Here is a 25,751-nt window from a genome sequence, read left to right on the forward strand (position 1 = left end):
TCTGCGGCCGGTGCTCTGTACTTTCACAAGATCCTGACCGAACTTACTAAAACGCGCGCCCGCGGCCGCGTTAATTGCACAACCTGCCGGCAGCGTCCCGTGCGCGGGTGCTGGAGCCGCGCCGCCCTGCCGGTGCCCTCAGGCGGCGGCGCTCCGCCCCGGGCCGCCCGCCCCCGCGGCAGGGAGGCGCCCTTACCGCGGCGGGGCCCGGCCCGGCCGCGCTGCCGCCGGCTCCTCCCCAGACACCGCCTCTCGTCGCGCCGTCGTGACGTCACCGCCGGCGCCGCGCGCGGCGGCCCGCGCTGAGGGGAGGCGGCGGGACCCGGGGGAGCGGCCCCAGGTACGGCGGGGCTGGGGGCGAGGGATCGGGCGGCCGTGCGGTGGGCGCCCCGGAGCCCCCCGGGACGGCCGCTGTCGGGACGGCCGGCGCTGCCCTGCCGGGCCCCGCCAGCACCCGCATCCTGCCCGCGGCGTCTCGCCCGCTCTCGGCTCCCGTGGCTGCTGCTGCGGGCCCGGCGCAGGGCGGGGGGGTGGCCGGTGTCCCGGGGGAAGCTGGCGCGGTGGGGCCTCCCCCGTGAATCCTGTGTTGGACCGCGGCAGTCCGTTTCGTTCTGCTTCGGTCTGCCGAGCAGCGCCGGGCACCTGGAGTGAAGCCTGCGCCAGCACCGCTGTGCTTGTCATCAGGGCCGTGGTGCTGCTTCCACAGCCCGCGGCCTGCGTGCGCGCCAGGCCCGTTTCCCTCTCGGGTCGGGCCGTCTCAGTTTGAGTTGAAGCACACCCCTCGATTTCTCGTGCGCGCCTGATGAGCGTTTCTTCCTTTTCCTGATACTTTTCAGGTCTTCGCAGGAAGCCAGAGACTCAGACCGCACCTGCTGTAACCTGACGGTTTGCTCTGAAATGGAGAGCATTACGCAGCTGTTCAGCGACTTGTGTGAAGCACACTTGGCAGGTTTGCCGTGGAAGGTCCACCTGGGCAGGCGGCAGGTCAGCAAGAGAAGGGCTAAGGAGAACCTGAAGAGGGTTGCTTACAATGCCCTGTTCATAAACCTTTTCCAAGATGAGGCTCGTAAGCTGCAGTCAGACGTTTCCAGGCTTCCAGTGAAAAACAAAATTTTGATGCTGTCTTTCAACTTGAGAGTTGGTGGCCTAGGTGCCCAGGCGGATAGACTGGAGAATCTTGTGGAGGAGCTGGAAACAGCTGAATGCTTACCATTTACTGAAGTTAACTCTGTCCTGGATCTCTTAGTACAGCTTGCTGGAACAGGTCCTCCGCAGCTTGTACCGCAAAAAAAGGACTATTTTCTGAACAACAAGTACGTTGGGAGAAATGTCAAATACCAGGGTTATGACTATTACGACGTGAGTGTATTTGAAGCTGATATACAATCTCTAATAACAAATGAAGAATGTCAGTTCAATGACACGATTCAGAAGACGCTCCAGATAATGGAGGCTGCGCCTGGCACTGGACTCCCCGCCATAGGCTTGTTCTCACACATCTACCCTGCTGGTGACAAGTTTGAGAAAGAAACGCGGGTCTCGCTCTTCGGTGCTCTTGTCCATAGCCGTACGTATGATATGGACATCAAGTTGGATTTGCCACCAGTGCCTGACAATGCAGATTTATCTGGACTTGCAATTAAAGTATGGTATCATTTGTTTTGGACTTAAGAGCGCATGCATGCTTTCAATATGCCACTTTGAAACTATAGTTTAAAACATAGGTATTCAATTTGTAATAGAAGCATGACAGTGTTGGAATTTGAGATGGAGCAGGCATCCTTTTCTTTGTTGAGAATCAGATGAGCTTTCTGGACACAGAGATGTGCGATAATGAAGACCTTGGTCTTGTCCTGTAACTGTGTGTAAAACCTTCACGTGGCCACGGGCTTTATGAAGCGAAGCCATCAGCTGTGTCTGTGCCTTCTCCACCCCAGTGATCTTTTGCTTGCATTTTTGCCTGCTTTGTATGTTGAACTCCGTTGTGGTTTTGCCTCCTTGTTACTGTTCAGCCTGACTGCATGAGCTTTCCTGTCTGATTGCATGTGTTTTGCTGTTCAGATTTCATTACGTAACTTGTATTTCCTTGGCTTGTTGTATCTTAAAACATTTTTTTCGCTGATTTTATTTCATTGAACCCCCTAGTTCCCACTGTTCTTTTACCTTTTCAGTGTGTACAGTTTCTGTTGTATCTTTTTTTCCCTTTTGCTATTCATTCTGTTTATTCTTGGTGTGTTTTATTCTCATGGAATTACTAGATAAACTTGTTGGGTTTTTTAAATTTCTTTCCATTTTTAATGTGTTTAGGTAGATTTTTTATACTTCTGTACTTTTAACCTTCATTTTGTTCCCTCTACTTAACATACTGATAGCTCTTGCAATTCCCTTAACTTAGGGTCTTAAATGAAACTTGAAGGCAGATACATTAAAAAAGAAAACCCCTGTACCATTCAGTGTACACGTGTGGATGTGAGTTGTGACTCGGGGGAGGCAGAACTTTTTTAGTGTCATACTTTTTCCATCAGACTGGAAAATGTGTGATTTCTTGAAGAATGTGTTGCTTTTTATGTGAGTGTGATGGTCTTTTACTAAAACTGTGTATTATTCTGCACGTACAACTTCTGTTGAGTGGGAGTTGAGGATGCTGCATATACATTGTTTGGATGCCTGCAGATTTTCTGCATATGCGTAAGCATAAGGGAACAAATGGTGTTAGTTAACAAAATGTTTATGAATTTGAAGAATTAGGACCTGGATCATTTGCTCAAATGAAATACTGACCAGTATGATTTTATTAGTGTTATGTGTTGTTGAATATCCAGACCGCGGATTCTCAACTTGTAGAACTATGTGCTTATCAACGGAGTAAGTTACAAGCTTAACACCAACAAACTTAATATATTATTTTGGTGGTGATTGTTGTTTTATGTATAGGCATTAATACCCATAGAGACTTACCAGATGAAGAGAGTGCTTACAGGAAAAACTTAAAATAGGTAGAAAGGGAGGCTGAACGACACAGGGTGAGTCACGTAGAGTCACTTGATCGCAGATGATAGCAGAACATCTTCTTTACTAGCATATGTTTCTTCAGCAAGGTATTTTCATATATAACATTTGAACTCTCTCTGACAGGTTCCCCAAAGTATAGACCAGTCAGAAGATGAGGGATTCCAGTCAGCATCCAATCTGACTCCTGATTCTCAGTCAGAGCCGAGCATGACTCCAGACATAGACTTGTGGGATGCAGTGCTTACGTACGGACCCAGCAAACGAAGGTGTTGGGAAAGAATCGGATAGTAGGTGTCTGATGTTACTGGCAAGCTTACTATGCATCATACGCAAATGTATGAAGGTGCATTTCATCTTAGTTCCAAATGACCTCAGTATGAATAGTGGAACGTGCGTATGTAATTCGCAGAATTCACTATACTGCATTAGTGATTGAGAAAGGAATAAAGGTCATGCAGCTTCAACAAACTAGTTCTTAAATTGCAGCTGTTTCATAGGAAGAGATAAAACCATCAAAAACACTGAAGGGATTATGGGAACACTTGCCCTTTGTGTGAAATGCAACATTTTTCTAACTAAGCTGAGTTCTTATGCACTATGCAATTTATCTTTATCTCCCAGTATTGTACGCTATTGTATTCCTTTTCCTTGTCTGTAACCAAAACAGAAGTTATTATACCGATTTCTTGATGGTGTGGTTAGGCTTTTAGTTCTTTTGGCTGTTGAGTAGATGATGCAGCTCCTGAGAGAAGGCTCTATATGGCCCTGTTAAAGCTTCCTAGCTTTCCGAAAACAAAAGACAAAGAAAAAAAAGGCAAGTATGGCAGGTATCTTTCTTTACATTCCTGACAGACAGTGGTGTGCTTGATTCGTGGAGAGACTTTTTATGTTTTCTGTAATTTTAACTGATAATTCAGTGATATGTCTGTTGCAGTGTTATGCAGTGTTTTTTCAGCTCAGAGCCTGAGAAGCTCCAAAACTCAGAAGTTCCCTGATCTGATTTTTCAAAGCCACTGTAGCATACATTAGCTTTGTTCCTAGTGCAAGACAGTTTTTCTTGCTACCATTTGGACTGTAAGGATCTTAAAGTCAAATATAGACCATGTGCCTGACAGCTGTCATGTAATACATGCTGCTACAATTCAGAAATTTTGGAAGAATTGGAAGGAGAAACTGTGTTGAAGGGGATAGTAGTCCTCACTGGGAAGAGCTAAAACGTGTTAAAACAAGTCATTGTAGCATTTTGATCATATTGCTCTTTAACATATTGGAATATTAGTATTACGTGGACCATGGAAATCTGGTGTATATTCGCCTCATTTTCCTAATGTGAAAAGTGCACCAGGGAAGGCCACAGAAGAAGCTGCTAATTCTCAGGCGAGGTTTCCGTCTCTGAACTGATTTTCAGATTACCTGCCGATTTCTTCACTGTACTGTGTTTGGCCTGCAGTTTCATTGTTTGAATGCACATTGCCTTGAAAATGTACTGTATTACTAGTAGCTTCTTCTGTGGTTAATATTGGCTGTGTATAATTCTGATATGCCTTATTTTTTCTTTAGGAGCTGTATTTCCTTCTTTTCATATAATCACCTTGTAATATTGTGTTTACTCTGACACAGCCCACCTGGTAAAAAAGAGGAACCGTACCTTACTGAAGCTGGGAGAGAAGCTTTTGACAAGTTTTACAGACTTCGAGAAGGGGAATTGCAGCTGTTCAGTAACACCGTACTTCAGCTTCCGCAGCTTGTGCTTATGAAAGAACCTGAACTGGTTAAGGATGTCTTGAATGTCCTCATTGGTGTGGTATCCACTACGTTTTCACTCAATCAGGTATGGAAGATTTTAAACTGCGCTTCTTAGTCGCATCTTTTTCTTTTTTCCTAAAATACATTTATTTCTTTTGAGACTGGCAGTTGTGGATACTGTTAAAAAGTTGAATGTGACCTAATGGCAATATGGCAGTATTTATATATTGCAGTAATGATGTTATTGCAATAGGCTAAGAGTATTTGTAGTCCTCACAGTGAAAACAGGTTAATGAATACTTGAAAATGGATGTGTAAATGGTTTTGTAGAGTGGATTTTCTTTAAGAAATTAGATAAAGAATCTTACTCTGTATATTTGAAAATACTGTTCATACTCCTGAAATTTTGCTACAATTTAATATGTTTATCACACTGTCCTAGCTGTGTAGTCTCAGTCAGCAGAGTATGTAAGCTGAAAATTTGTCTGCAGTTATTTTTGTGTGTTAATGACTGTTATTTAAAATCAGAATACAGCTATGAAATACTTGAATCTGCCTTTTTTTTCCTCCCTGTATCCCTGTATTTAGGCTGCTCAGACATTTGTGATAAAGGAGGGGGTATATGTATCTGGAACTTCACCAGAGACGATGCACAACCTGCTCTCAGAAGTTGCAGAGTACGGCACCTATTACACACGACTAAGTCGTTTTTCTCTTCAACCAGTTTTAGATTCTTCATACAGCAAAGGACTTGTGTTTCAGGTAAAACAATTGTATTAAATCATCCAGCTTTAATGGGCCAGTTAACTTAGGTAGAGAAGGTAACTTTGATTTCGTGTAAAGCTGGAATTCCTGCATTCTGCAAAATCTGCAAAGCATTTTAAATGTAATGCTCGTTCCAGGTCAGCACTGAACAGGGCCACTGTGTTTAAATCCCGGCTCTGTGTGCTTAGGGCTTGCTTGCACTGGAACGCCTGATGAAAGGTCTTCATTACCTGAAGCATGGTTTGTTTAGTCATAATGTTCTGTTGAGGACTAAAGGAATATCGTTTTTAGATGTTTTAAAAACATTACATATTTATACATTAAGATGAATAAAATGAAAATACAAGAACTTTCTTAATACGGTATGTATATATAATATGTATTTTTTAAAAAATAGAAGCTGACACAGATAAATGTTATATCTAATAGCTTTAATTACTTTTTCTCTATTCAGAATTAGGTGTCAATTTTCCCTGTCAGTCCTCTGTATATTATGCTGAACTGTACATAACACTGTGTGATATCAGGGGATTTCATCTCTTTCTAATGCATCGAATTAAGTTAGGATTGGCTATGAAAATGTATTCCTTCTGAATATTTGATTTACAATAATGTTTACAGAAATGGAATAAGAGAGTCTCTCTCCTTGTCTTGTAAGACAAAGTTTTAGGCAGTTTTTTTTCCGGTGTCCAATTTAGGCATGCAAGTAAGGAACCAGGTTTACTTAGTTTTATTTTATAGCTTTTAGAGAACGAGAAGCTCCTCAAAGGGCAATTCAGAGAAGCTGAACCAAGATGCTTTATTGTACTGTGTGTGGGTACAGGCTCCGTGCATTGGGTGTGTAAAGAGTGTAGAGGAGTGATCTGGCCAATTTGAATGTCTGAGGTTGCGTGGACTCTTACTTTCCCCACTGCTTTGGTACACAAGTCCCTCTTACCCGCATATGCAAATCACTGTAGTAAAAGGTTTCTTTTCATGCTGATGCAATGGATGTGAGACATAGCTAGACTATTAACCACTTCAACAGTAAGACTTTAAATATTTTCTGTTGATACTAGGCATTCACAAGTGGGCTGAGAAAATATCTTCAATATTACCGAGCCTGTGTTTTGTCAACACCTCCTACTTTAAGCCTGCTAACAATCAGCTTTCTCTTCAGAAAATTAGGTCGCCAGTTGAGGTAAGAGAATAATATTAAATATTTAAGCTCTTCATAGCAGAAAAAATGTAATCTATGTCTTCATAAGCACTAAAAGAGACAATACTGCACGGGCATTCTTACGTAGCCGTTCAGTATTTTTCCTCTATTTTAGTGGAAAGATTTCTTAATCTCCGAAAGATTCTAGGGAAAACATGTGAGGTCTTTATATTCAGTTTCTTTGTTATCCTGTTATCATTCAGCTGATACAGTAGGGTTGTTGTATGATATTCAACTTCAGCAAAGTTACATCACTGTGACCTCCGAGACTTCTGGTTGAAATTGTTACATATGTTTTAATATTGTTTTTTAGGTATTTAGCTGAACTTTGTGGCATAGGAACAACAGCGCTGGCGATCAGTGGTGGAGCTGGTGCTTCATTTCCTACGGTGATAATTAATATTTTTATGTTTGGTTTGGGTTGCAATGTTAACATTCTTCAAAACTAGGTAGGATTTTACATAAAATATTTAGTGTTGGTCTCTGCTGCCAAAGATACGACCTTGGGCCTCCACTTAGAATGCCATGATCCTTTCTCCAGATACTGTAAAATTTGGAATTTTGTCCCGTGTTTTCAATTCTTAAACAAAGCACCTGAAAGAAGCCTTAGAGTGCATTTCATTTCATTGTAAAGGAGATATTTGTAGCAAGTCAAATGAATCCAGCTCTACACATACCTATTTCACCCCAGTGGCTCCAAAGTGCGCTTGAGGTAACTAGCTCAGATAAAGGGATCTTAACTGCAGATAGCTCAAGGAAGCAAGATGAATCCTGCCTTCGGTGTCTAGTGAAACACATAAAGCTGTGTATTTATGAGTCTTTTGTTATTAAAGTTGTAGTGAAGTTTGCCTAATATTAGAATACTTTTCAATTTTTTAGGGTGTTAAGTTGCTTTCATATCTGTACAAAGAGGCTCTCAACAACTGCAGCAATGAGCATTATCCAGTTCTTCTGTCTTTGTTGAAGACAAGCTGTGAACCATACACAAGGTGCGTCCATACGGTTCTCTCCATAACTGTGTTTCAGAGCAGTTCTGAATTAGTACTCTGGGGAGTAACTCTGCTAATTTAACAATGGCTCTTAACATTTTCAGAGAAAATATAAGATGTGGCTGTATCTGCAAATTACATATTAAAATTAATTCATTTTGCTGAGCCCTTCTTTCCCTCTCATTTTCAGCTCAGTAACAACTTACGAGTTTTACGTGTGACCAGACTAGTAATTAATACATGTAAATAAGACTTCTTTCTTGCTGATGGTCGTGGAAATTCCTACTGGAATATAAGACTCGGATAAACTTCTATTTTTTCTCTTCTCATACCTGTGGTAAAATCGTGAAACTGGCAACTAACAAGTTTCTCCTGGTGTTGCACAGACTGGGAAAGTTCATGCTTATTTCCACTGTCTGGTGGGTTTTTCAGCAAGCAAAAATGAAAAAAAAAAAAATCTGTTGTTCATTAAATAGATGTAACTAACTAACAATAGTAAGTAGAGTTCCTTGGATTGCAACAGTTCTGTTAAGCAGTGCACATCAATTTAGAAACTGCTAGTTTGTAGACTTTTGAAGAGACGCTAATTTTTTTTAAATAGCTATAGGGAGTATAGCTGTAGTCCATCATCAGTTTACAATGATACTTAATAGATGTAATGACACTAGAAAGAGAAAACCAAAATCTGTCAATATGCTCTAAATTTAAGATTTGTCCCATGGCCACCCTTCTTGTTTTTTCTTCCTTCTACATAAAATGTTCTTTGGAGAAATTTAATTTCAGATTTACCAGAAGACTCATTGAAATATCTTCACAGCTCCTGCCCTGCAGTTTATAGAAGGTAGTCACGTTTCTGAAATACCAAGGGCAGGATGTCATGGCATCACAATGAACCTAAAAAACATGAAAATATGCTTACTAGTATGTGATACTTACAGCATTGCCTCCAAAATTTGTTGTAGTTCTTATCAAAACAGCAGTCATACACAATCAGGGCTCCTGTGGAAGGAGGCCTCCATTGTCTGCAGAAAGTGTTACCCCACTCATTTATTAACCTGAAAGAAATTAAATAATAGAAGTAATTGCTCAAATAAATCATAGAAATGTCGGATTTAACACTTTAAAAGTTCTTAACTTTTTACTTAGAACCTTAAAATGGCACCATGGTTCCCATGCTAAATGCTTCCTGTTTGTTACACTGACCCAACGTCTAGAAAGAGTGTTAGCATTGCAGCTGGTACAAAAAGAAAAGATTAGCTTCAAGGTGCTCTGAGCCTTTTTATCTACTGTTTCAGATAATGGCATTTTTTTATTTCTTCAAAACTTTGGTTTCGCACAAAGGAAGTATGAAAAAGCACGAATAAATATTCCAAAATAGTAGATGTCATTATTGCATGTATATTAAAAATGTCTCTAGGTCTGGGGAAAAAGTGCTTGGTAGTGCGTCTTTGTTTTATACCCTTTCAGTTTCTCCCTGCCGAAGTTGCCTCTCTTGAAAGTAAATCCTTACTGTTTATCTCTCCCTGTGCTTTGGATGTGCTGCAGAGATTTCTACAGATTTTTAATATATACTGAGGAAATCAATGTACAGAAATAAAAAGATTGTTCTAATTAAGGCAATATTTTTTCATCTTAACTATCCCTGAAATGTTCTCTGTAAAGATGGTTTCTTTTAAGAAAAATGCAGAGACACAATGCTGTGTGTATCTCCATGTCAGTGTGACAGCACTTAATTGCTGGTTTTTATCCTGCCTATAGCTTGTGTGTTTTGATGTTTTAAAGAATATACTTACTGTTCGGTTATAATAAAGTTGAGAAGGTGAGAGGATTGATTTTTTAATATTGTACAATTGTATTTTTTTAGATTTATCTATGATTGGGTATACAGTGGTGTATTCAGAGACGTTTATGGAGAGTTTATGATCCAGGTGAATGAGGATTATCTTTGTTTCAGAGGTACAGTATGTATATGGAGCATTTCAAATTTAGACAATTTGTGCTGTTAAATAATTAAAATACATACTTTTATATTTTTGTTTGATACGTAGATAAACATTACTGGACTCATGGTTATGTTTTGATTTCAAAAGAAGTAGAAGATTGTGTCCCCGTATTTCTTAAACATATTGCTAATGATGTATACATATGCGGAAAAACCATAAATTTGCTGAAATTGTGCTGCCCTAGGGTAAGTTTTGATTTGGTTCTTCCCTATTATATTGAGAAAATCGTGTCTCTTCAGAGGAAATTTCTAGGTTTCTAGCAACTTTGCTCCTTTATTGATAACTGGTATTGTGTAAGTAGGGTATTGATTCTTGAAAGGCAATTTTTTGCTCTTGGATACTTGGGAACTTGGATACTTGTGAACTGATTATCCACTCTACTTGCTAACACCTCACTGTAGAAATACATATTTTTAATGGCATCAATTGTATTGTATCCAATACAATTGCTAGGTTTCTTATTTTCCTTTGTATTGGAAGCAGGAATGTTTTAGGCTTCCAAGCGAGTGCCTTCCATTTTTATCACCACTGACACTATTTTTCTGGTTAAAGATGCCTCACCAGGTCGTGACTCAGTTCTGCATAGCTCGTCTTTCAGCTCTGTTGCTTCCCTGTGCTAGTTCTCCTGAGTCTGCTCCAACTAGCATCCTCAAACCATGACTCGGGTGTGCCGGTAGTACTGGGCTTTTTCTAAAACAATGTCAGACATCATTTCCATTATAAATTACGTGTTTGTCAATCACTAACACAGTATCTTCATAGAACATTCCCTCAGGATGTACAACACCAGGTTCAATCATCTTCCATCTGTGTGAGAGTGCCGGTCACATTTCATCCCTTCCCATGGTAATGCCCTGAACAGCTGGCTGTAGTTTGCTTAGGCTAACACAGTCCCAGGAACACAGCTCTGGGCATCCCATCTTCTGGCTTTTACCAGTAGACTGGGGAATCCAGCGTGAGCATGCTTGTATGCTTTTTTTTTTTTTTTTTTTTTAAGAAAAAAAAAGCTCACTTTACCTGTTTTATGCACTGAACAGAACAGCTTCAGAGATTTAGGGTGGTTGAGGTGGAGCAGAAAGACCAAAGATACTTAGCTTAGAGAAATGGTACTCTGTGATGTGCACTGGCTGTATTTTTTGATAGTTACAGCTTGTGTAGAGCTCTCCCCTGCAGGTGTGTGTTAGTTATATTTCAGAGAGTTCCCATTAAGTGGGGATCTGTGGGGGATATAAGTGAAAAAACCCTGACTTTTGAGAAGTGAGATGCATTCAGCGCTGAGTTACTTGCACTTAGTTAATATGGATATTCAGAAAAGCAAACTTTGGGCATTTAGAACATTACTAGTATAAATATATGTATCAGGTTTTAGATTCCTGTCCAATTCAGTGGGAAAGAGGGGACCCTGAGAATCTGACCTGTGATCCAAGTTCTGGAACATTATAGCCCTGTCTCCTTCTTTGAGTGATACAAATGCTAAAACTGCTGATACTATTAAAAATTTTAGATCCTGTCTGTATCTTGAAGCATTGCTAAGTTAAATATATAATGTGAGTTCGTAATACAACATTTTATAATTTTTAAAATGTATATAAAAGGAAATTTCTCATTTTTCAGCATTATATCTGTTGGTCAGATATACCTGTTCCCCGGATTTCAGTCATTTTTTCACTTGAGGAGCTGAAAGAAATAGAGAAAGATTGTGCGGTGTATGTGGGTCGAATGGAAAGAATTGCCCGGTACAGTTCCATCAGCAAGGAGGAAAAGGTAAATGACTAGAAGAATAAGCACCTGATTGTTGAGAATTTTTATTTTTTAAATACTCATTTCTAAATTTTGTTACGATTTGAAAGAATACGTGTTCACGGTCAGAATTTTTTCATTGGTCAGGTGCTGTTTGAGTTGTTATTGTGGCAGATAAACTTATTTAATGTATCTTTTAAAAGCATAGGTGGTGTGTTGTCATTTATTAGCATTTTCGTATAGTAAATGAGTTTTGGACTTCCGTCTAGGTTCTTTGCAGCAGCAGATTTGCTCCCGTACTGAAAAGTACTGCAAAGATTGTTAGATTCTGATTTAACAAATGTGACAAGCTAATTGGTAACCAGATAAGGCTCTTTTTGTAATTTGCATAGCTAATTGTTTTTTTGGAACTCTTTTAGTTGTAGACTTCTGTCTTTCACATCAATGTAGTGCATCTGTCGGATGGATTTCATTTGTTGTAAGACCTGGAATATTAACTTTCAATATTAGTTTATAAACTTTCCATATAATTAATTGCTTTACTCATATTTCTGTACTGTAGTGATAGATTAATAACCGTTATAAAGTGTGCATCTCTCTTTGCGACAGTGTATTTTCAACTCTAAAATACTAGAAAAAAATTCCCATCTGTATTTTTGTTTGTTTGGGGTTTTTTTAGGATTTGCGCATGGAAATAGCCAAACAAGAATTAATTGTTCATGCTCGAGAAACTGCTAGCAAAGTACTACAAGCCATTAATGGTAAGTTGCGGTGGTGTTTCTTGTGTTTTCTAGTGGGTTTGTTAATGTAAACTAACAATATCTTTATTGTAATACAGACAGACAAATGTCCGAACGAATGGCTTTGGACGCAAAGAAGCGGGAACAGTTTCAGAAGCTGAAAGAGCAGTTTGCAAAAGACCAAGAGGTATTTCTGTGTGTGTTTCTAAAGGCTAAATGTATTTCTTAAGCAAATAATTGGAAGGACGTCTTGATTTATTGTACTGAACTTGAATGAATAGCTCATGGGTACAAATTAGAACTTCTTGCAGATATGTCCGTGACAGCTGCTATTGAGAGTGGCTTTTAAAAGTGTTCAATATTTATGCAGCGTCGCCTTGCGATAAAGCAAGAGGAGATTGATGATGATTTCAGCTATGCCCGAGAGCTCAGAGAGAGAGAAAAAAGACTGAAAGCTTTAGAAGAAGAACTGGAAAAAAAGGCAAGGTAAATGTATCTTGAGTAGTCTCCCAAAGCTTAGATGCTCCAAAACCATCACAAAGACCTCAGGAAAAATTATTGTCTATTAAAATTTATGACGCTAGGTGTTTCCAGACATTGCTTTACAAGGGTAATGTTTGCATTTAAAAGATGGATGTAAGGATTTTTTATAATCTATGAGCTAAGTGATGTAGGAATGGTTAGTGGCCCAAAAATCTGGGACCCAAGATTTTTGCCGACCCTATCTGGTCTGGTTTTAGTTATGATCAGAATTTCAGGAAAAAATTTAACTGTGTCTTACAATTAAAAGCTGAGCCCACAGCAAAAATGGTCACATGTATGTCAAAGCAGAAGTAAAAAGCAGATGGAGGAGTTAGATTGATAATTACTTGAATTGCTCTTGTTGTACATCTAGTTGTATTTCACTTTCTTCTGTTATATCTAAAAATACTGAAGATAAGTGAGTGATGTACTAAGAATAGTTATGGAAATACATACTGACTAAGAATACAGTGCTGCATTCTCCACCTGTTTCTTCTCTGTGATTGAAGCCTCTGGCTTCTACTTTTAAAAAATTGCTTCTTGGTTCTGAAGTGGTAAAAGGTCTTATTCTTTAGAAGGCAAGATGTAAATCATTATGCAAAAATCTGTAACTTAGCTTTATTTTTACCTTCATTTAGGCAAGAATTAATTGACCATTACAGCAAACTTTCTGATGATGCAGCCCGTAGGGAACAAAGAGCATTATGGAAAATCCAGCGACACAAGTTGGAAACAGCCCGTCTTAAGTTTCTACTAGAAGATCAAAAGCGCATTGAGGTATCTTCTGAAAAGATTTAAGAAATGTAATTTAGAAAATTTGGTACTTAAGGACTTGTGGTTTTGTCGTTTTTACTTATAGGAAATGCTAGAAAAACTTCCAGATGGAAACTACGGGAGAAAATCAGATATTATTCCTTATAAACAATGCCAGCTGGCTTTAGATAAAAACCCTGTTGTGAAAGATCCACATTCACAGGTGAGTTTATTTTCTTACATAAACTCTAGGTTGCCATTCCAAGTTTCCCTGAAGAGAGTTAATTTCATGGTTCAGTTCAGTAAACAGAAGGTTCACTATAACAGCAGGGTGAGTAGTCATCACATTATTTGTAGTACAGCTGAAAAATTGGAAAATTTTAAGTCTTACTTGTAACAAAGTGGTGACATAATAAGTAGCTTGATTATGTGACTAGCCATACAGTGTAATAATTATTTCTTTTTTAGATGTCCTCTGTGAAACCTCTGCGTGCTCATGAGAAATTTGGCAGAAAAGAATCTCAGCCTGGACTGGAATACGCGACTTCTGCTGAAAAAGCACTGCCCATGCCAGAGCCAACAAATAATACTGCTGATGAGCATTTTCAGCCTAAAGCAGCAGGATCTGAAAGCAATCTCCAAAGTTCAGAGCAAGCGTGCAGTCCTCTATACACTGCTGATTCCTTGCCTGAATCCAATGTGAATATAGAAGATTTCTTATCAAAGCCACAAGATGAACAACCTGTTGCCAGTAGCATACAAGGATCTTTGCTAGATGAAGCATTCCGAAGTATTAGCTCAGATCTTTCTGAGACTTCTCAAGTAAGTGAAAATCAGCCTGTCTTGAGAGGAGCACTAGAAGGAGAAGACAACGCACCATTGCATCAGCAAAAGGAGTATGATTTTAATACAGTTCTCAGACCATCTGCAGCGTGGCAGGGACATGTGAGAGCTGTAGAAAATGTATTTGATGTGGAGTACAGAAGGCCTCGGTGGAATATTCATGGACATGCGTCTGATGCCAACATTAGAGTGGGAGAATATGTACCTCATGTGGACACTTACCAGCCACGTTCAAGTCCTTATGGACATTCTTCAGACTCCCATATAAAAATCAGCAGCTATACTTCTGAAGTTGAATCTAGCCGACCCCGATGGAATGTTCATGGGCATGTTTCTGAAGCTCATATTAAAACTGGGGAATATGCTTCGGAGGTAGAGCCCTCAAGGCCTAGGTGGAACATTCATGGACATGCTTCGGAAGCCAATATTAAGATTGGAGAGTATGTGTCAAGCGTAGCTCCTACAAGGCCTCGATGGAACATCCATGGTCATGCATCTGATGCCAATATCAAGATTGGTGAAAATGTGTCAGAGATGGTCTCAGCTAGACCTCGTTGGAACATCCATGGGCATGCTTCACAGTCGCACATCAAAATTGGAGAACTGGTTTCAGACACAGAGCCTTTGAAATCTCGCTGGAGCCCGTTTGGTCACGCATCCCAGTCCAGCATCCAAATAGGGAAGTGGGCCCCATCTACAGAAAATGATCCAATACCTCATCGTAAAACCATTTCTGGTTCTTCATCTGACTCCACAGTTCAGACACTTCTGTACAGTGAGGAATTATCTCTGGCTGAAGGGAGCAGAAAGGCAGCAAAAACGTCACAAGTGAAGGAAGAGACTTTACCGCAGTCGCAGTCATCTGACAGTGTTCCAGTCTTTCCTGGTGCTAATATTAAAGTTGACAAAAAAGAAAATGTAATGGAAGAAAAACAAGAAGGTAAAATTAAGTTTATTCAGTCAGCATTTGTTTAAGAGCTCATGAAAATAGCTGTAACTTTTTATGTTCAAAATGGGTACTTACTATTTAATTCTTTGCATAACTTTTCAGTCACTGTTAGAGTTCAGAGGAAAGAATTTGAACTTAGTCTTGCCTCCTGTGTACAAGAAATAAAGCATTAAAAGAATTCTAGTCTGAAATTTTGTGAAACAGGACTTCATGTGATGTCAGAGAACACACACGAAACTGCCTGGGTGGGACTATGGGGAGGGGCTGTTACTGTGGTGGTTGTTTCTGTGCCAGTCTGCAGAGAAATTTTGAAGAACTTCAGAAGCAGATCTGAAGTATGAACTAAGTATTACAAGCAGGTCTAAGTAAATGCTGTCTTTAAATTACTTGTCATTACAGTAATCGCAAATGTGTTCAACAAGGACTCTTCTCCAGATTCCTCGCGGAGCATACAGGTAAGAAACAAAGTACTTGTTGAGAAGACTTCCTTTTCCTTCAAACGATTAAAGACACTGGTCGTTAAGGTAATAAGTTTCTGTGCTAATCTAGTAATCACTGTAATACCATATTGGTTTTATGTGTCAGAAAAGTACAGGTGAGTAAGTTTTTTTTATTTTCAGTTGTAACAACTTGTCAGTTACCTGTAAGAACACAGTAAGTGTGAGTGGACAAAGCCAGAATCTCTCATCAAATTTGTCCATTTTTTTGTTTTAGGCAGAAGAACCTGAAAAAGCAATTCCACAAGATACTGTGCCTCAAGAAGCTTTATTTCCTGAAGCTAGTGCCCCCGAGACTAAGGAGGAGGAGGAGGAAGAGGAAGAAATATGGAAGAAAGAACAAGCTTATTTGAAAGCCTTATCGGATCAGTATTGCATTGAGAAATACCAAGATAGTTATGATTTGATGTGTGAGTGGAACTGTTGAAGCAGTAGATCAGTAGAAGATGTGGTAAACTTCAGCAAGAAAGCTGAGGGCCAGAAAAAATTCCTGAATAACCAGTAAATTACCAATATCATGAACCACAATAGCCAAACAATTTGCTTCTAGGCACAAAGATGAGAAATACATTTTGGCACTTTGTGATTTTCTGACCTAGAGGGGTTTGTGGAGATTGATAGAAACAGATTATCAAATTGCTTAAATATAATAACTCACAGTGTTTATGTGTTTTTAAATTTAGCAGAACTACCAGTTTCTCACCTCTTGCATCATGTGATACCAAGATCGTACACTTTTCCAGTGGATCCTATGGTACAGTCAGCAACAGATGAAACGGCTGTACAGCTGAGTGAGCTATTATCTCTGCCAGTGCTGATGAAACGTTCCATTACTGCTCCACTTGTATCTCAGTGAGTATTTGTTAGAAACAGTGAATCCACAATTCGGTAATTAATGTTGTGTTCTTTATTAGTTCTTTTTTGAGACAAGACCTGCACATAGATCTGTTCTCTAAAATTTTCTCTTTGCTCCCAGAAGTGATTCAGTGGATGGTCCATTACTAACTAAAAAGTTCAGATTTACATTATAAATGCTAACATAAACTTAGATTTTAATGTGTAAATTAAAAATATGAAGTTCTATTTAAAATACAAGGGCTTGGAGGGAAGTGTTTGCTCTCAGACTCATGGATTATGCAGCAGTGGTTTTGACACCATTGTTTTCCTTGTTCTTTTAAAAAGAAGGTGTAGTATTTATAATGTTTGTACTAGTTTTTATGTGTCAGGTGAAAGATAAGGGGAAAAAAATAAAGGTCTTTTGGTTATGTGAAAGCTCATGCATATTGATCAGGATATATTTTATATTTCTACGGGAATTCCAGCTTCAAGGCTGTTTTGAAGCTTAAGAGAAGCTGTTCTTGTTACTGTTGGAATATATGTGTTGGACCATTTTATTAGTATATCTAATGGTATTTTAAAGAAAGTTTGTTATTATGTACAAGATTAGCTTCTGTCATGAAAACAGTTATTCACAGATGTGTTGAAATGCTTCCTGTTTTGGAATCTTCTTTCTTGTAAGTTTGTATTTCCATTTACTAACTCTGAGTATGCTATACTCAAAGTTTTATGCAATGCAGAGATCTAATTATCTACCTTAGTTTTAAACATCCAGATTGGCTACTAGAACAATCTGTACACAGATTCATGTATTCAGCAAGGCAAACTGAACGAGCCTGAGTTCTGTGCTGGCAAAATTAGCCTAACCCTGATATGCAAGTTAAATTATTTAAAGCTAGCTTGAATACCTACACTATCCTGCAAACTGTAGTATAGACCTGCGTTTAGTACCTAGTGTTAGAGCTTTACCAATTAGGATATTCTTCTCAGGGATTGTTTGTGTAGGTGACAGAGATAGACAGAAGGCTATTGACAAAATGTTGCTCCAGGCCCAGCGGCATGTTCTAAAGATCGTTGTGTGTAGTCAGCCTTAAAATACTTCCCCAGTGCTGTTCAAAATCCAGTCATCTGTAGTGGTAGGTTTTAATTCTGGTATATTTTCGATGAAGATTTTTTTCATCTCATTTTTTTCGCTTATGTGAGTATCATCCTGTGTTGGTTATTAGAGTTAATCTGATGCAGCCACAGCTGAACTTTAACAGCAAGGAAGGAGTTGCTTGTAAGAATACCTTTTCTGTGTTTTTATTCTTAGTGTTTCTCTTGTGAACAAAGCAATAGTTGATTACTACTTTGTGGAACTGAATGTAGAGAAGCATTTTGAAGCTCTGAGACACTTTTTGTTAATGGAAGATGGGGAGTTTGCTCAGTCACTCAGTGACCTGTTGTTTGAGAAGGTATTTGCTTTGTTGTCTTAATCCTTGTTTTTGGGTTGTCTGCTTTATCTTGACACCTCTGTGTTAATTTAGATGGGAATGGGGGAATAGTGTGAATTAGAATCCTGGCTTGTGCTGTTTTCCTCTTCTGTGCCATGTCAAGAAGTCTTGTAGCAAGGAACTCAGTGCTAACGGTGTAAGGACTGAAGCAAAAGAAGGTCTTTGCTGGGAGGGGATGCCCATGCCCAAGGAAGTCCCAAGGAGTAGAGCAGTATTTCCTAGTGCTAATCCCAGCAACAGAGAGAGTACAAGGATTTGGCGCATTGAGGATAATAATTTCTGACTCTGACAGATAAGCAGGCGTGGAAGGCTATGGCACTGTTTCTTGTGAGAACTACTGCAGTACTGCTCTGTTCCTTCCCATCTGCTGGCAGCAAGGCTGGAAGAGCCTGTTGCCGCTCGCTTATGCCCAGTGCAAAGGCCTGTGTTGCAAAATCTCTTACTTCAGATATCCTATAAAGCAGAGGGGACAGCATCTGAAGAGAGTGCTGGGCCCTCTGATGAGACAGTGTTTTCATGACTTACCCCTGCGTTCATGGGGGAGGCAGCAAGGTAGGGTGATAGCCTGGATTAATATAGCTGGTTGCCAGTGGAGATACGTGGCTGTAGGGTAGTTAATGCATTTCTCTGATTCCTAAGGATGGGTTAGACCCAACTAGGGAAAGCACTTGGGGGTTTAGACTCGGTGAACAGCTTTATTTGTCAACCTCTGAGGGTGCTGAGTTGATGAGGTAGGCAGACTGGGGTCAGATAGATAATGCTGGTCCTGTCGCTGGCTTTCTGTCCCGCTGAAGCCTGCAGGCTGTATTCCCTGCAGCAGGGATGTGTAGCAGCTTCTGAACCGCAGCAAACTGCAGTCCAGCAGATCAGAATAAATCAGTACAGGTGTGAGATTACCTTCGTGCTGTGAGCAGGAAGTAGTTCAGAAGTTGCTTCTTACACTGTTTATGCATCCCTATGGCAGAAGTAGAAACTTCCAGTCAGAATGGTGGGGCAAGGCAGGATACCCCCACTGTACCATTGTGGTTTAATTCACCCGTGTTTGGGAGCCAAGACTCTTCATTAATACTGTATAATTAGGATTTTTTTTTTCTGCCCCCTAGCTTGGATCAGGACAAACACCTGGTGAATTGCTGAATCCACTGGTTCTTAATTCTATCCTAAATAAAGCATTACAATACAGTCTTCATGGTGACACCCAGCTTGCTTCCAATCTTTCTTTTGCCCTCAAGTACCTTCCAGAAGTGTTCAAGCCCAACGCGCCTGATGCTCTGAGTTGCTTAGAGCTAAGGTACAAGGTAAGAAAGCATGGAGAAAGGTAGCAGTACTGCAATTATACCATGGTTCTTCTGTGCCATGGTAGAGTGAGTATGTTCTTAATAATGGAATACCTTTAATAATGGAGTAAAAAAAGCATGTAATGGAAAAGACAGGATTTTCTTAGCCTGGCCTTTGCATTGCATTATTAAAATACAGATGTTATCTGTATGTCCCTGAAATACTTGTATCTGAAACATTCTTAGAATTTCTAACACAAAAATGTTGTGTGATCCACACTCAGTTATTTCTTTTAGGTTGACTGGCCTCTGAACATTGTCATTACTGAGAGCTGCATGAATAAATACAACAAGATCTTCTCCTTTTTGCTTCAGCTGAAGCACATGGTGTGGACTCTCAAGGATGTGTGGTTTCACTTAAAACGTACTGGTAAGTATAATGAGTGAACTCAAGAGTGTCCTGTTTAAAATGCCTTCAGCACCCTGTGCTAGACGATTGCTTATAAACAACCTTCAAAAGCCACAGTTTTTAAAAGAAACTTCCTTGGAATTTTAAACAGACTCTACTAACAGAAACCTTTGTTCCTTTAAAAATCCTGGTTTTAGATGGTGTCCATGGGTGCCGATGTTAATACATTTCTGGTTTTATTTTCAGCTTTAGTGAGTCGTGCATCAAATTCTGTTCAGTTTCGACAGCTCCAGCTGTATAAACACGAAATGCAGCATTTTGTGAAAGTTATTCAAGGTTACATCGCTAATCAGATTCTTCATGTTACATGGTGTGAATTTGGAAACAAACTGTCTTCCGTAGGCAACCTGGAAGAAATTCACAGAACACACGCTGAATACCTCAACAAAGCAATCTTCAGGCAAGCTACTATACTTGTTTTTACTTCAAACTTTGAAGTTAATGGAGCTGCCAGTCTAGCCTAACCTATTTGTGCAAAACTGACTTCTACCTGATGTACTAAGTAGTCTTTACAAATGGTGTTCTTATGTAAGGGAAGCAAACTTAATGCCACGTTTCGAGGTCCATACTTTGATGCTTTTCCTCCGTTACCCATCCTCTTCATTTCCCCAGACTCCTTGGAGTTGCCTCCAGCTGCTGCCCTCCCCATCTCTGCAAGCTTCAAATCCACTCAGGAGATCTCTAACCTGAAGACTAAGGGCACGCTTGCCGCAGTTCTGTTTTCCTTTCACCCTGTCCTTGTCATGGCCTTTGTAAACGAATGCTGTTTCATTCAGCATGACTAGTGTGCGCAAGAAGGCCTAGCTCAAGGATCATAAAATGCTTCTTCTGTACATTGTATATGCCTTTAATATGTGTGCAGTGACCAGGACTGGACTTGGAAGGAACAAAAGTGACTTGATGCCTGTCTCCGGGTTTATGAGCAATGCAAGAGACATTTGTCATTTAGGATTCACAACCTTAGCCCTTTGGTTACTGTATATGAGGCAGAAGGGTGGTGTGAATAAGAGGAGAGGAGCTAGGGTTTATTTGGTGTCTTCTTAAAGACTATACACTGGAATGATCAAGTAGGGAGAAAAACAGAAATTATAAACAAGAAATCTGTCCTTTCATATGTCTTTCAGTTTTAATGAGAAAAAACTTGCCTAAATCTGCTGTTTGGATACCAGGTGGTGGGATGAGAGAGGATTAAAGTTTAAGGGAACTCAGAGCACGATAGTGTTATAAATACTGTCTCTTTTGCAGATGCAGGTATCATTCTTAGAAATCAGATACACCAGTGCAAATACCGGTTTCCCGGAAGAGCCAGCAAACTATGTTAGGTTTAGGCACCTTTTGAAAAATCACCATTACAGTTGTCTGCAGCCTTGTGGATTCATTTTTTTAAAGCAATTAAAGAGGAAACCTAAAGGATTGTCACCCCTTTGTCTGTTTCTTCCTGCAACCAATAAATTATGTCAGCTACATTTCTAAAGTTGTTTTTGTCCTGCTAGGGGTCTGTTGACAGAGAAGGCAGCCCCTGTGATGAACATTATACATAGCATCTTCAGCCTCATTTTGAAGTTCCGCAGCCAGCTGATCTCTCAGTCTTGGAGCTTCGATGCAGGCAAGCAGATGGCTGTTCATCCCAACTTCGGTCTGATGCAGCAGTCGTACAATACCTTCAAGTACTACTCCCACTTCTTATTCAAAGGTAAGAAACTGACTAAATTCTAGACAGAAGAAAAAGTCAGCTGACAACTGAAAAAATTACAGAGGTTTTGGAAGTCTAGTGTAAAAGTAGGAATATGTATGTACGTAGTGTGTGTCAGAAAATGTAGTTCCCAAATGAAAACCGCATTATTGTGATCTGCAAAGATTTGCGTATCTATCAATTCAAATGTCCACACAAGAAATCTAACAGATACCCCAAAATTGACCATAAGTTTTTGCTACTTTGCAAAATAAGTGTTTGGTATTTAGCTCTATATTTGTGCTTACATTTTTCTTTTCTCTGGAATTGAGTTCTGGAACTTTTTACTGGCAGCAATGAGAGATAGTTAGATACCACTTAGAAGTAATTTTAGATGTATCTGCAGCAGCTGAGTGTTACCACTGTTACGAGATTTGATTCCCATGTTGGACTAAAGCTCAGAGAGCCTCCTAGTACTAGTTGGACCTTATATCCAGTGCTCCAGGCAAGTGTTTTTCAAATGCACAGATCACTTGCCAAACGTTCTTTCCTTCAACGTGATAATATCGCTTCGCACTGTCAGCGTAACCTATAACGTGAAGAAATGGTTGATCTGTCTTTCCTCTCCATTTATCTTTCAGATCTTGCTTGTGTTTTTAGTAGAAGTTACTTATCCTTCCCCTGAGTACAAAGGTGGTTCATGGAGTTTGGGGTGGGTTTTTTTAGAAATCCTTAAATTCCTGAAGGAAGGGCAAATGTTTTCCTTAGATCTATTTTTCTGGAATATTTTCTAGTCAGACTATATTCTTCAGGAAATGAGCTGCCCTTTTTATTCTTTAAGGGTGTCCAAAAATGGTGTCAAAGGACCAAACCCAGGTATTTCAGGATGAGTTAGAATGGCTGCTTCCAAATTCTACAGGAAGTCAGAACACCTCTTGGAGCCACCTAAGCCCATACTACGAGATCTATGGTTGCTTCATGGACAGAGATTAATAGACCATTCCGTAAGGAAATCTGCTGAGTGACCTAGTTCTTTACACCCTCTTCATTAAGCACTACAAAACAGACGTGTGCTTGTTCGTCTACACTTGTCCCTTCGGTCACCGCGTATTGTAAAATGCTCTCTGTCACAACTGGATGATCCCGAATCCACTGAAAGCCAATACAAAGTAGTCTGGACTTCAGTGGCTTTGGCTCAGGCCCTAACTTCTAACTCTACACTTTCCCTTCTTCCTTGCATGTTACTGCTGCTTGCTGATACCCTTTATATTACTGCATGGGGTGTTTATGAGCTTAGGGAGTTTCTGTTGCCTTTTTTCCTTTGTTACTAAGGATGTTTAGAGCAGTCAGTTTGTTCATTCGTAGAGCTTGAGAGGTTTGTCCCAGGAATTTCTCTTTGGTTTCCTCTCTCACAACGGACTTTGATCAAGCAAACTTCAGCAGAGCTTATTCTTACACAGAGATCACCAGAGGACCTAAAAATGCTTCCTGGTCAGTTGAAATTACGGTAACAAACCATCTTACTGTGAAAGCAGCTTGAGAAAGCATTTCCTTATTAGAATAGTACAGTTTCAGTTAGAACTGACATGTAATCCTTCTCTTGTGTCTTATTTGAAATAATTTGAAATCCCAGAAAGAGATACTGGGCCTTTCTTATGCAAAAATAAACATTTGTTTTCATTGTCTTCAGATTTCTGCATTAGGCTTTTCTTTTTTTTTTTTTTTTTTTAAATGCAGGTATGGTCAAGGCTGATTTTAGAATATTAATGTTAGTTGAAGCTTATTTTATGTTTTCTTTTCCTTCCAGTGGTAACAAAGCTTGTAAATAGAGGATACCAACCGCATTTGGAGGACTTTCTGCTGCGAATCAACTTTAATAACTACTACAAAGATAACTGAACTCTGTAGAGTAAGGATCACTGATAGCATGGTAAAACAGCAACAGATAAACCTATATGCTTGTAATTTATAGAAGCTTATGCAAGTGCCATGCAAGAGGCATTTTTCTTCAGTGAAATAACCTGCCATCTAGTAGCTTGAAGAATATAACCGCCACGCACAGAGAATGACGCTTCTTAAAATCCACCACACCTACCAGTTTTTTTTAATCTACTGAGAATTGATGTCATCGTTATTGCAAAGATAGAAACGCTGAGTCTCTGGTCTTGACAGGGGAGAGAATGCACAACTGTATATCTGTGAATGTGTAAATGTTGTATTTTCAGTGTTGTGAATTTCCTCTGATGTAAATACATGTATGTGAAATAAATTAACATATACTTTCTAAAACTTATGAGGTACAAATATTCAGAAGGACATAAATACCTATTGGCTGTGTTTTCTTTTCAAATTGATACTAATTCTCGATCTAAACTTAACTAATTTCTTCCAGGCATGATAAGGGAAGGGGGCATGATAAAAACACTTGGCGCTGAGGAGCCCTGCTAGGAGATACAGTATTTCACTATTCAAGAACTTGGTAATTGTTGGATGACTTGTGCCAAATGCAGTTTCCTTATCCCTGATCTGAGCTATACACCTTGTTTTGTGATTATGTATAAAATAGCTAAAACAGAAATTCAGCATCACTAAAGTGAAACAAAGCCCTAATTCCAAATATTCTGACTACTGCTTTCAACTGCAGGATCACATTTTCAGTTTGCTAATGATTTTCCTTCTCTGGGTTTGTTTTATTTTTTTTCTTCTATATTTTGAAAAAGAGACTATTGAACTTCACAACTCCATGGTATGAGAATATTGTAGAGAGGCAGTCTGCTTTGAAATATGTAGATTGTGAGATCCTGGAGCCACAGTTGCTTAAATTGTGGGTATATTCATCAGGAGCTCATTGTCTGATTAGTAGCTACTTATTTAAAAGCAGAGGCACAGCTAACATATCACCAGTACTATGGAATATTGAATATGATTAGTTTCTGATCATGTGTAGGTAGTTCTGTGGTTGTTTTTGGGGGTTTTTTTCTGAAATAGAAATTAACCATTAGAATATACCAGCTGTAAAGTTAACTTGAGTGCTTCTGCTCCTGTTGTGGCACCAAACTCAGTACGAAAACGTGGTAATGCTCAGTTGCAACCTACATCTTCTGTTCTGTTTCTCTGTGCTGTGTTTAATCAGACTCCTTCTGTTCCACAGAACGGGAGACAGAAAAAGCGAGTGGCTTGCAGATTGAGCTGTTTGGTTGCCCGGGCAGGCGGCGAGCTCTTTGTCTACCTGGCTTGCTCTTCAGGAGCTCCCAAGGCGAGGTGCCTGTGTGCAAGCGTGCCTACTGTTGCAGCCGGAGGCTTCGTCCCGACGCACAACTCCCCACGAGAGCAGCCACACAGCCCCTGCAGGGAGCAGGCAGCTGGTGGGTGGGACCTTGGAGCTTGGCACTGCAGCACAGCTGCAGAAGGACAAAGTGCTGGCTTTCCTGTGAACCCAGCGTAACCACTGGAGGAAGGGCGCGCTGCGGCCTGTGGTCAGCGCTCTGAAATGCCTGACGCTGGCCACTGACACAGGCAGCAAAGAGAGGGCAGAAAGAGGGAAGAGAGAAAAAGTGATTCAGAGCATCTGAATTAAACTCCTGATACCATCATCCCAGAGGAGCAGCTTTCTCTCCATTGACTTCTGAAGGAGTCTTGAACTGATGAAGGAAAAGGATGAGCAAGATTAGCAATACAAATCAGAGACTGCACAAATGCAAGCCGTGAGCACCGCTCATCGTCATCCCGCTGTATATGAATGTGAGATTCCCGTCTATGGTGGGATAGAACTAGCCTGGCATTGCTGCACTGGTAGTGTACTTCATCCCTCCTGTTGGTCAGAGATACACTAAATGGCCATACAACAGTTTCTCTTAATCATCTGAAGTGCTTTAGTTTTTCTTAATCCCCTAAGTTCTTGCCATCTTCATACTTCTGATTTTCAAGCATTCGTAAAGATAGTAATTTTTTTTTTGGCGGGGTTGGATTAGATGATCTCCAGAGATCTGTTCCAGCCTCAACTATTCTGTGATCCTTTTGATTCAGCTTAAATGCTGCTGTTTGATTGCATCAGACTCTGTCCTGGCACTGAGCTGTCATGCTGAGAATTTTACCAAATTCATCCTTTCTGATGCATCTTGTGGAAAACCTGGCAGCGAGGTTAGGCCTTTAGGTGCAGTCTCGCAGTGATGTACTGCTTCTGTACAGACAAAAAGCTTTAGAAAAACAATGAGCACAAAGTATGGAAAGGAAGAAAAACCCCTTC

The 25,751-nt window shown here is 40.0% G+C and overlaps 2 protein-coding genes across 4 annotated transcripts in view; both read left to right on the top strand.

Moving 5' to 3' along the window:
- HDAC10 (histone deacetylase 10) overlaps positions 1–25,751 on the top strand; it is a 73,461-nt gene that overhangs the window by 20,377 nt on the left and 27,333 nt on the right. The window lies entirely within an intron of this gene.
- TUBGCP6 (tubulin gamma complex component 6) lies at positions 255–23,827 on the top strand. The gene is made up of 26 exons (XM_075428726.1): positions 255–340; positions 837–1,644; positions 3,136–3,299; positions 4,633–4,843; positions 5,347–5,520; positions 6,582–6,703; positions 7,035–7,110; positions 7,601–7,710; positions 9,575–9,666; positions 9,759–9,898; positions 11,328–11,477; positions 12,133–12,214; positions 12,292–12,380; positions 12,564–12,679; positions 13,354–13,492; positions 13,575–13,691; positions 13,937–15,251; positions 15,660–15,715; positions 15,975–16,167; positions 16,441–16,609; positions 17,907–18,048; positions 19,191–19,385; positions 19,662–19,794; positions 20,020–20,233; positions 21,327–21,526; positions 23,313–23,827. Exons 2-26 carry the CDS (start codon positions 898–900, stop codon positions 23,402–23,404), a joined length of 5,238 nt encoding a protein of 1,745 aa, XP_075284841.1. The 5' UTR covers positions 255–340; positions 837–897; the 3' UTR covers positions 23,405–23,827.

This window comes from Opisthocomus hoazin, chromosome 8, assembly GCF_030867145.1.
Source record: "Opisthocomus hoazin isolate bOpiHoa1 chromosome 8, bOpiHoa1.hap1, whole genome shotgun sequence".
In the NCBI taxonomy this organism is placed as follows: domain Eukaryota; kingdom Metazoa; phylum Chordata; class Aves; order Opisthocomiformes; family Opisthocomidae; genus Opisthocomus; species Opisthocomus hoazin.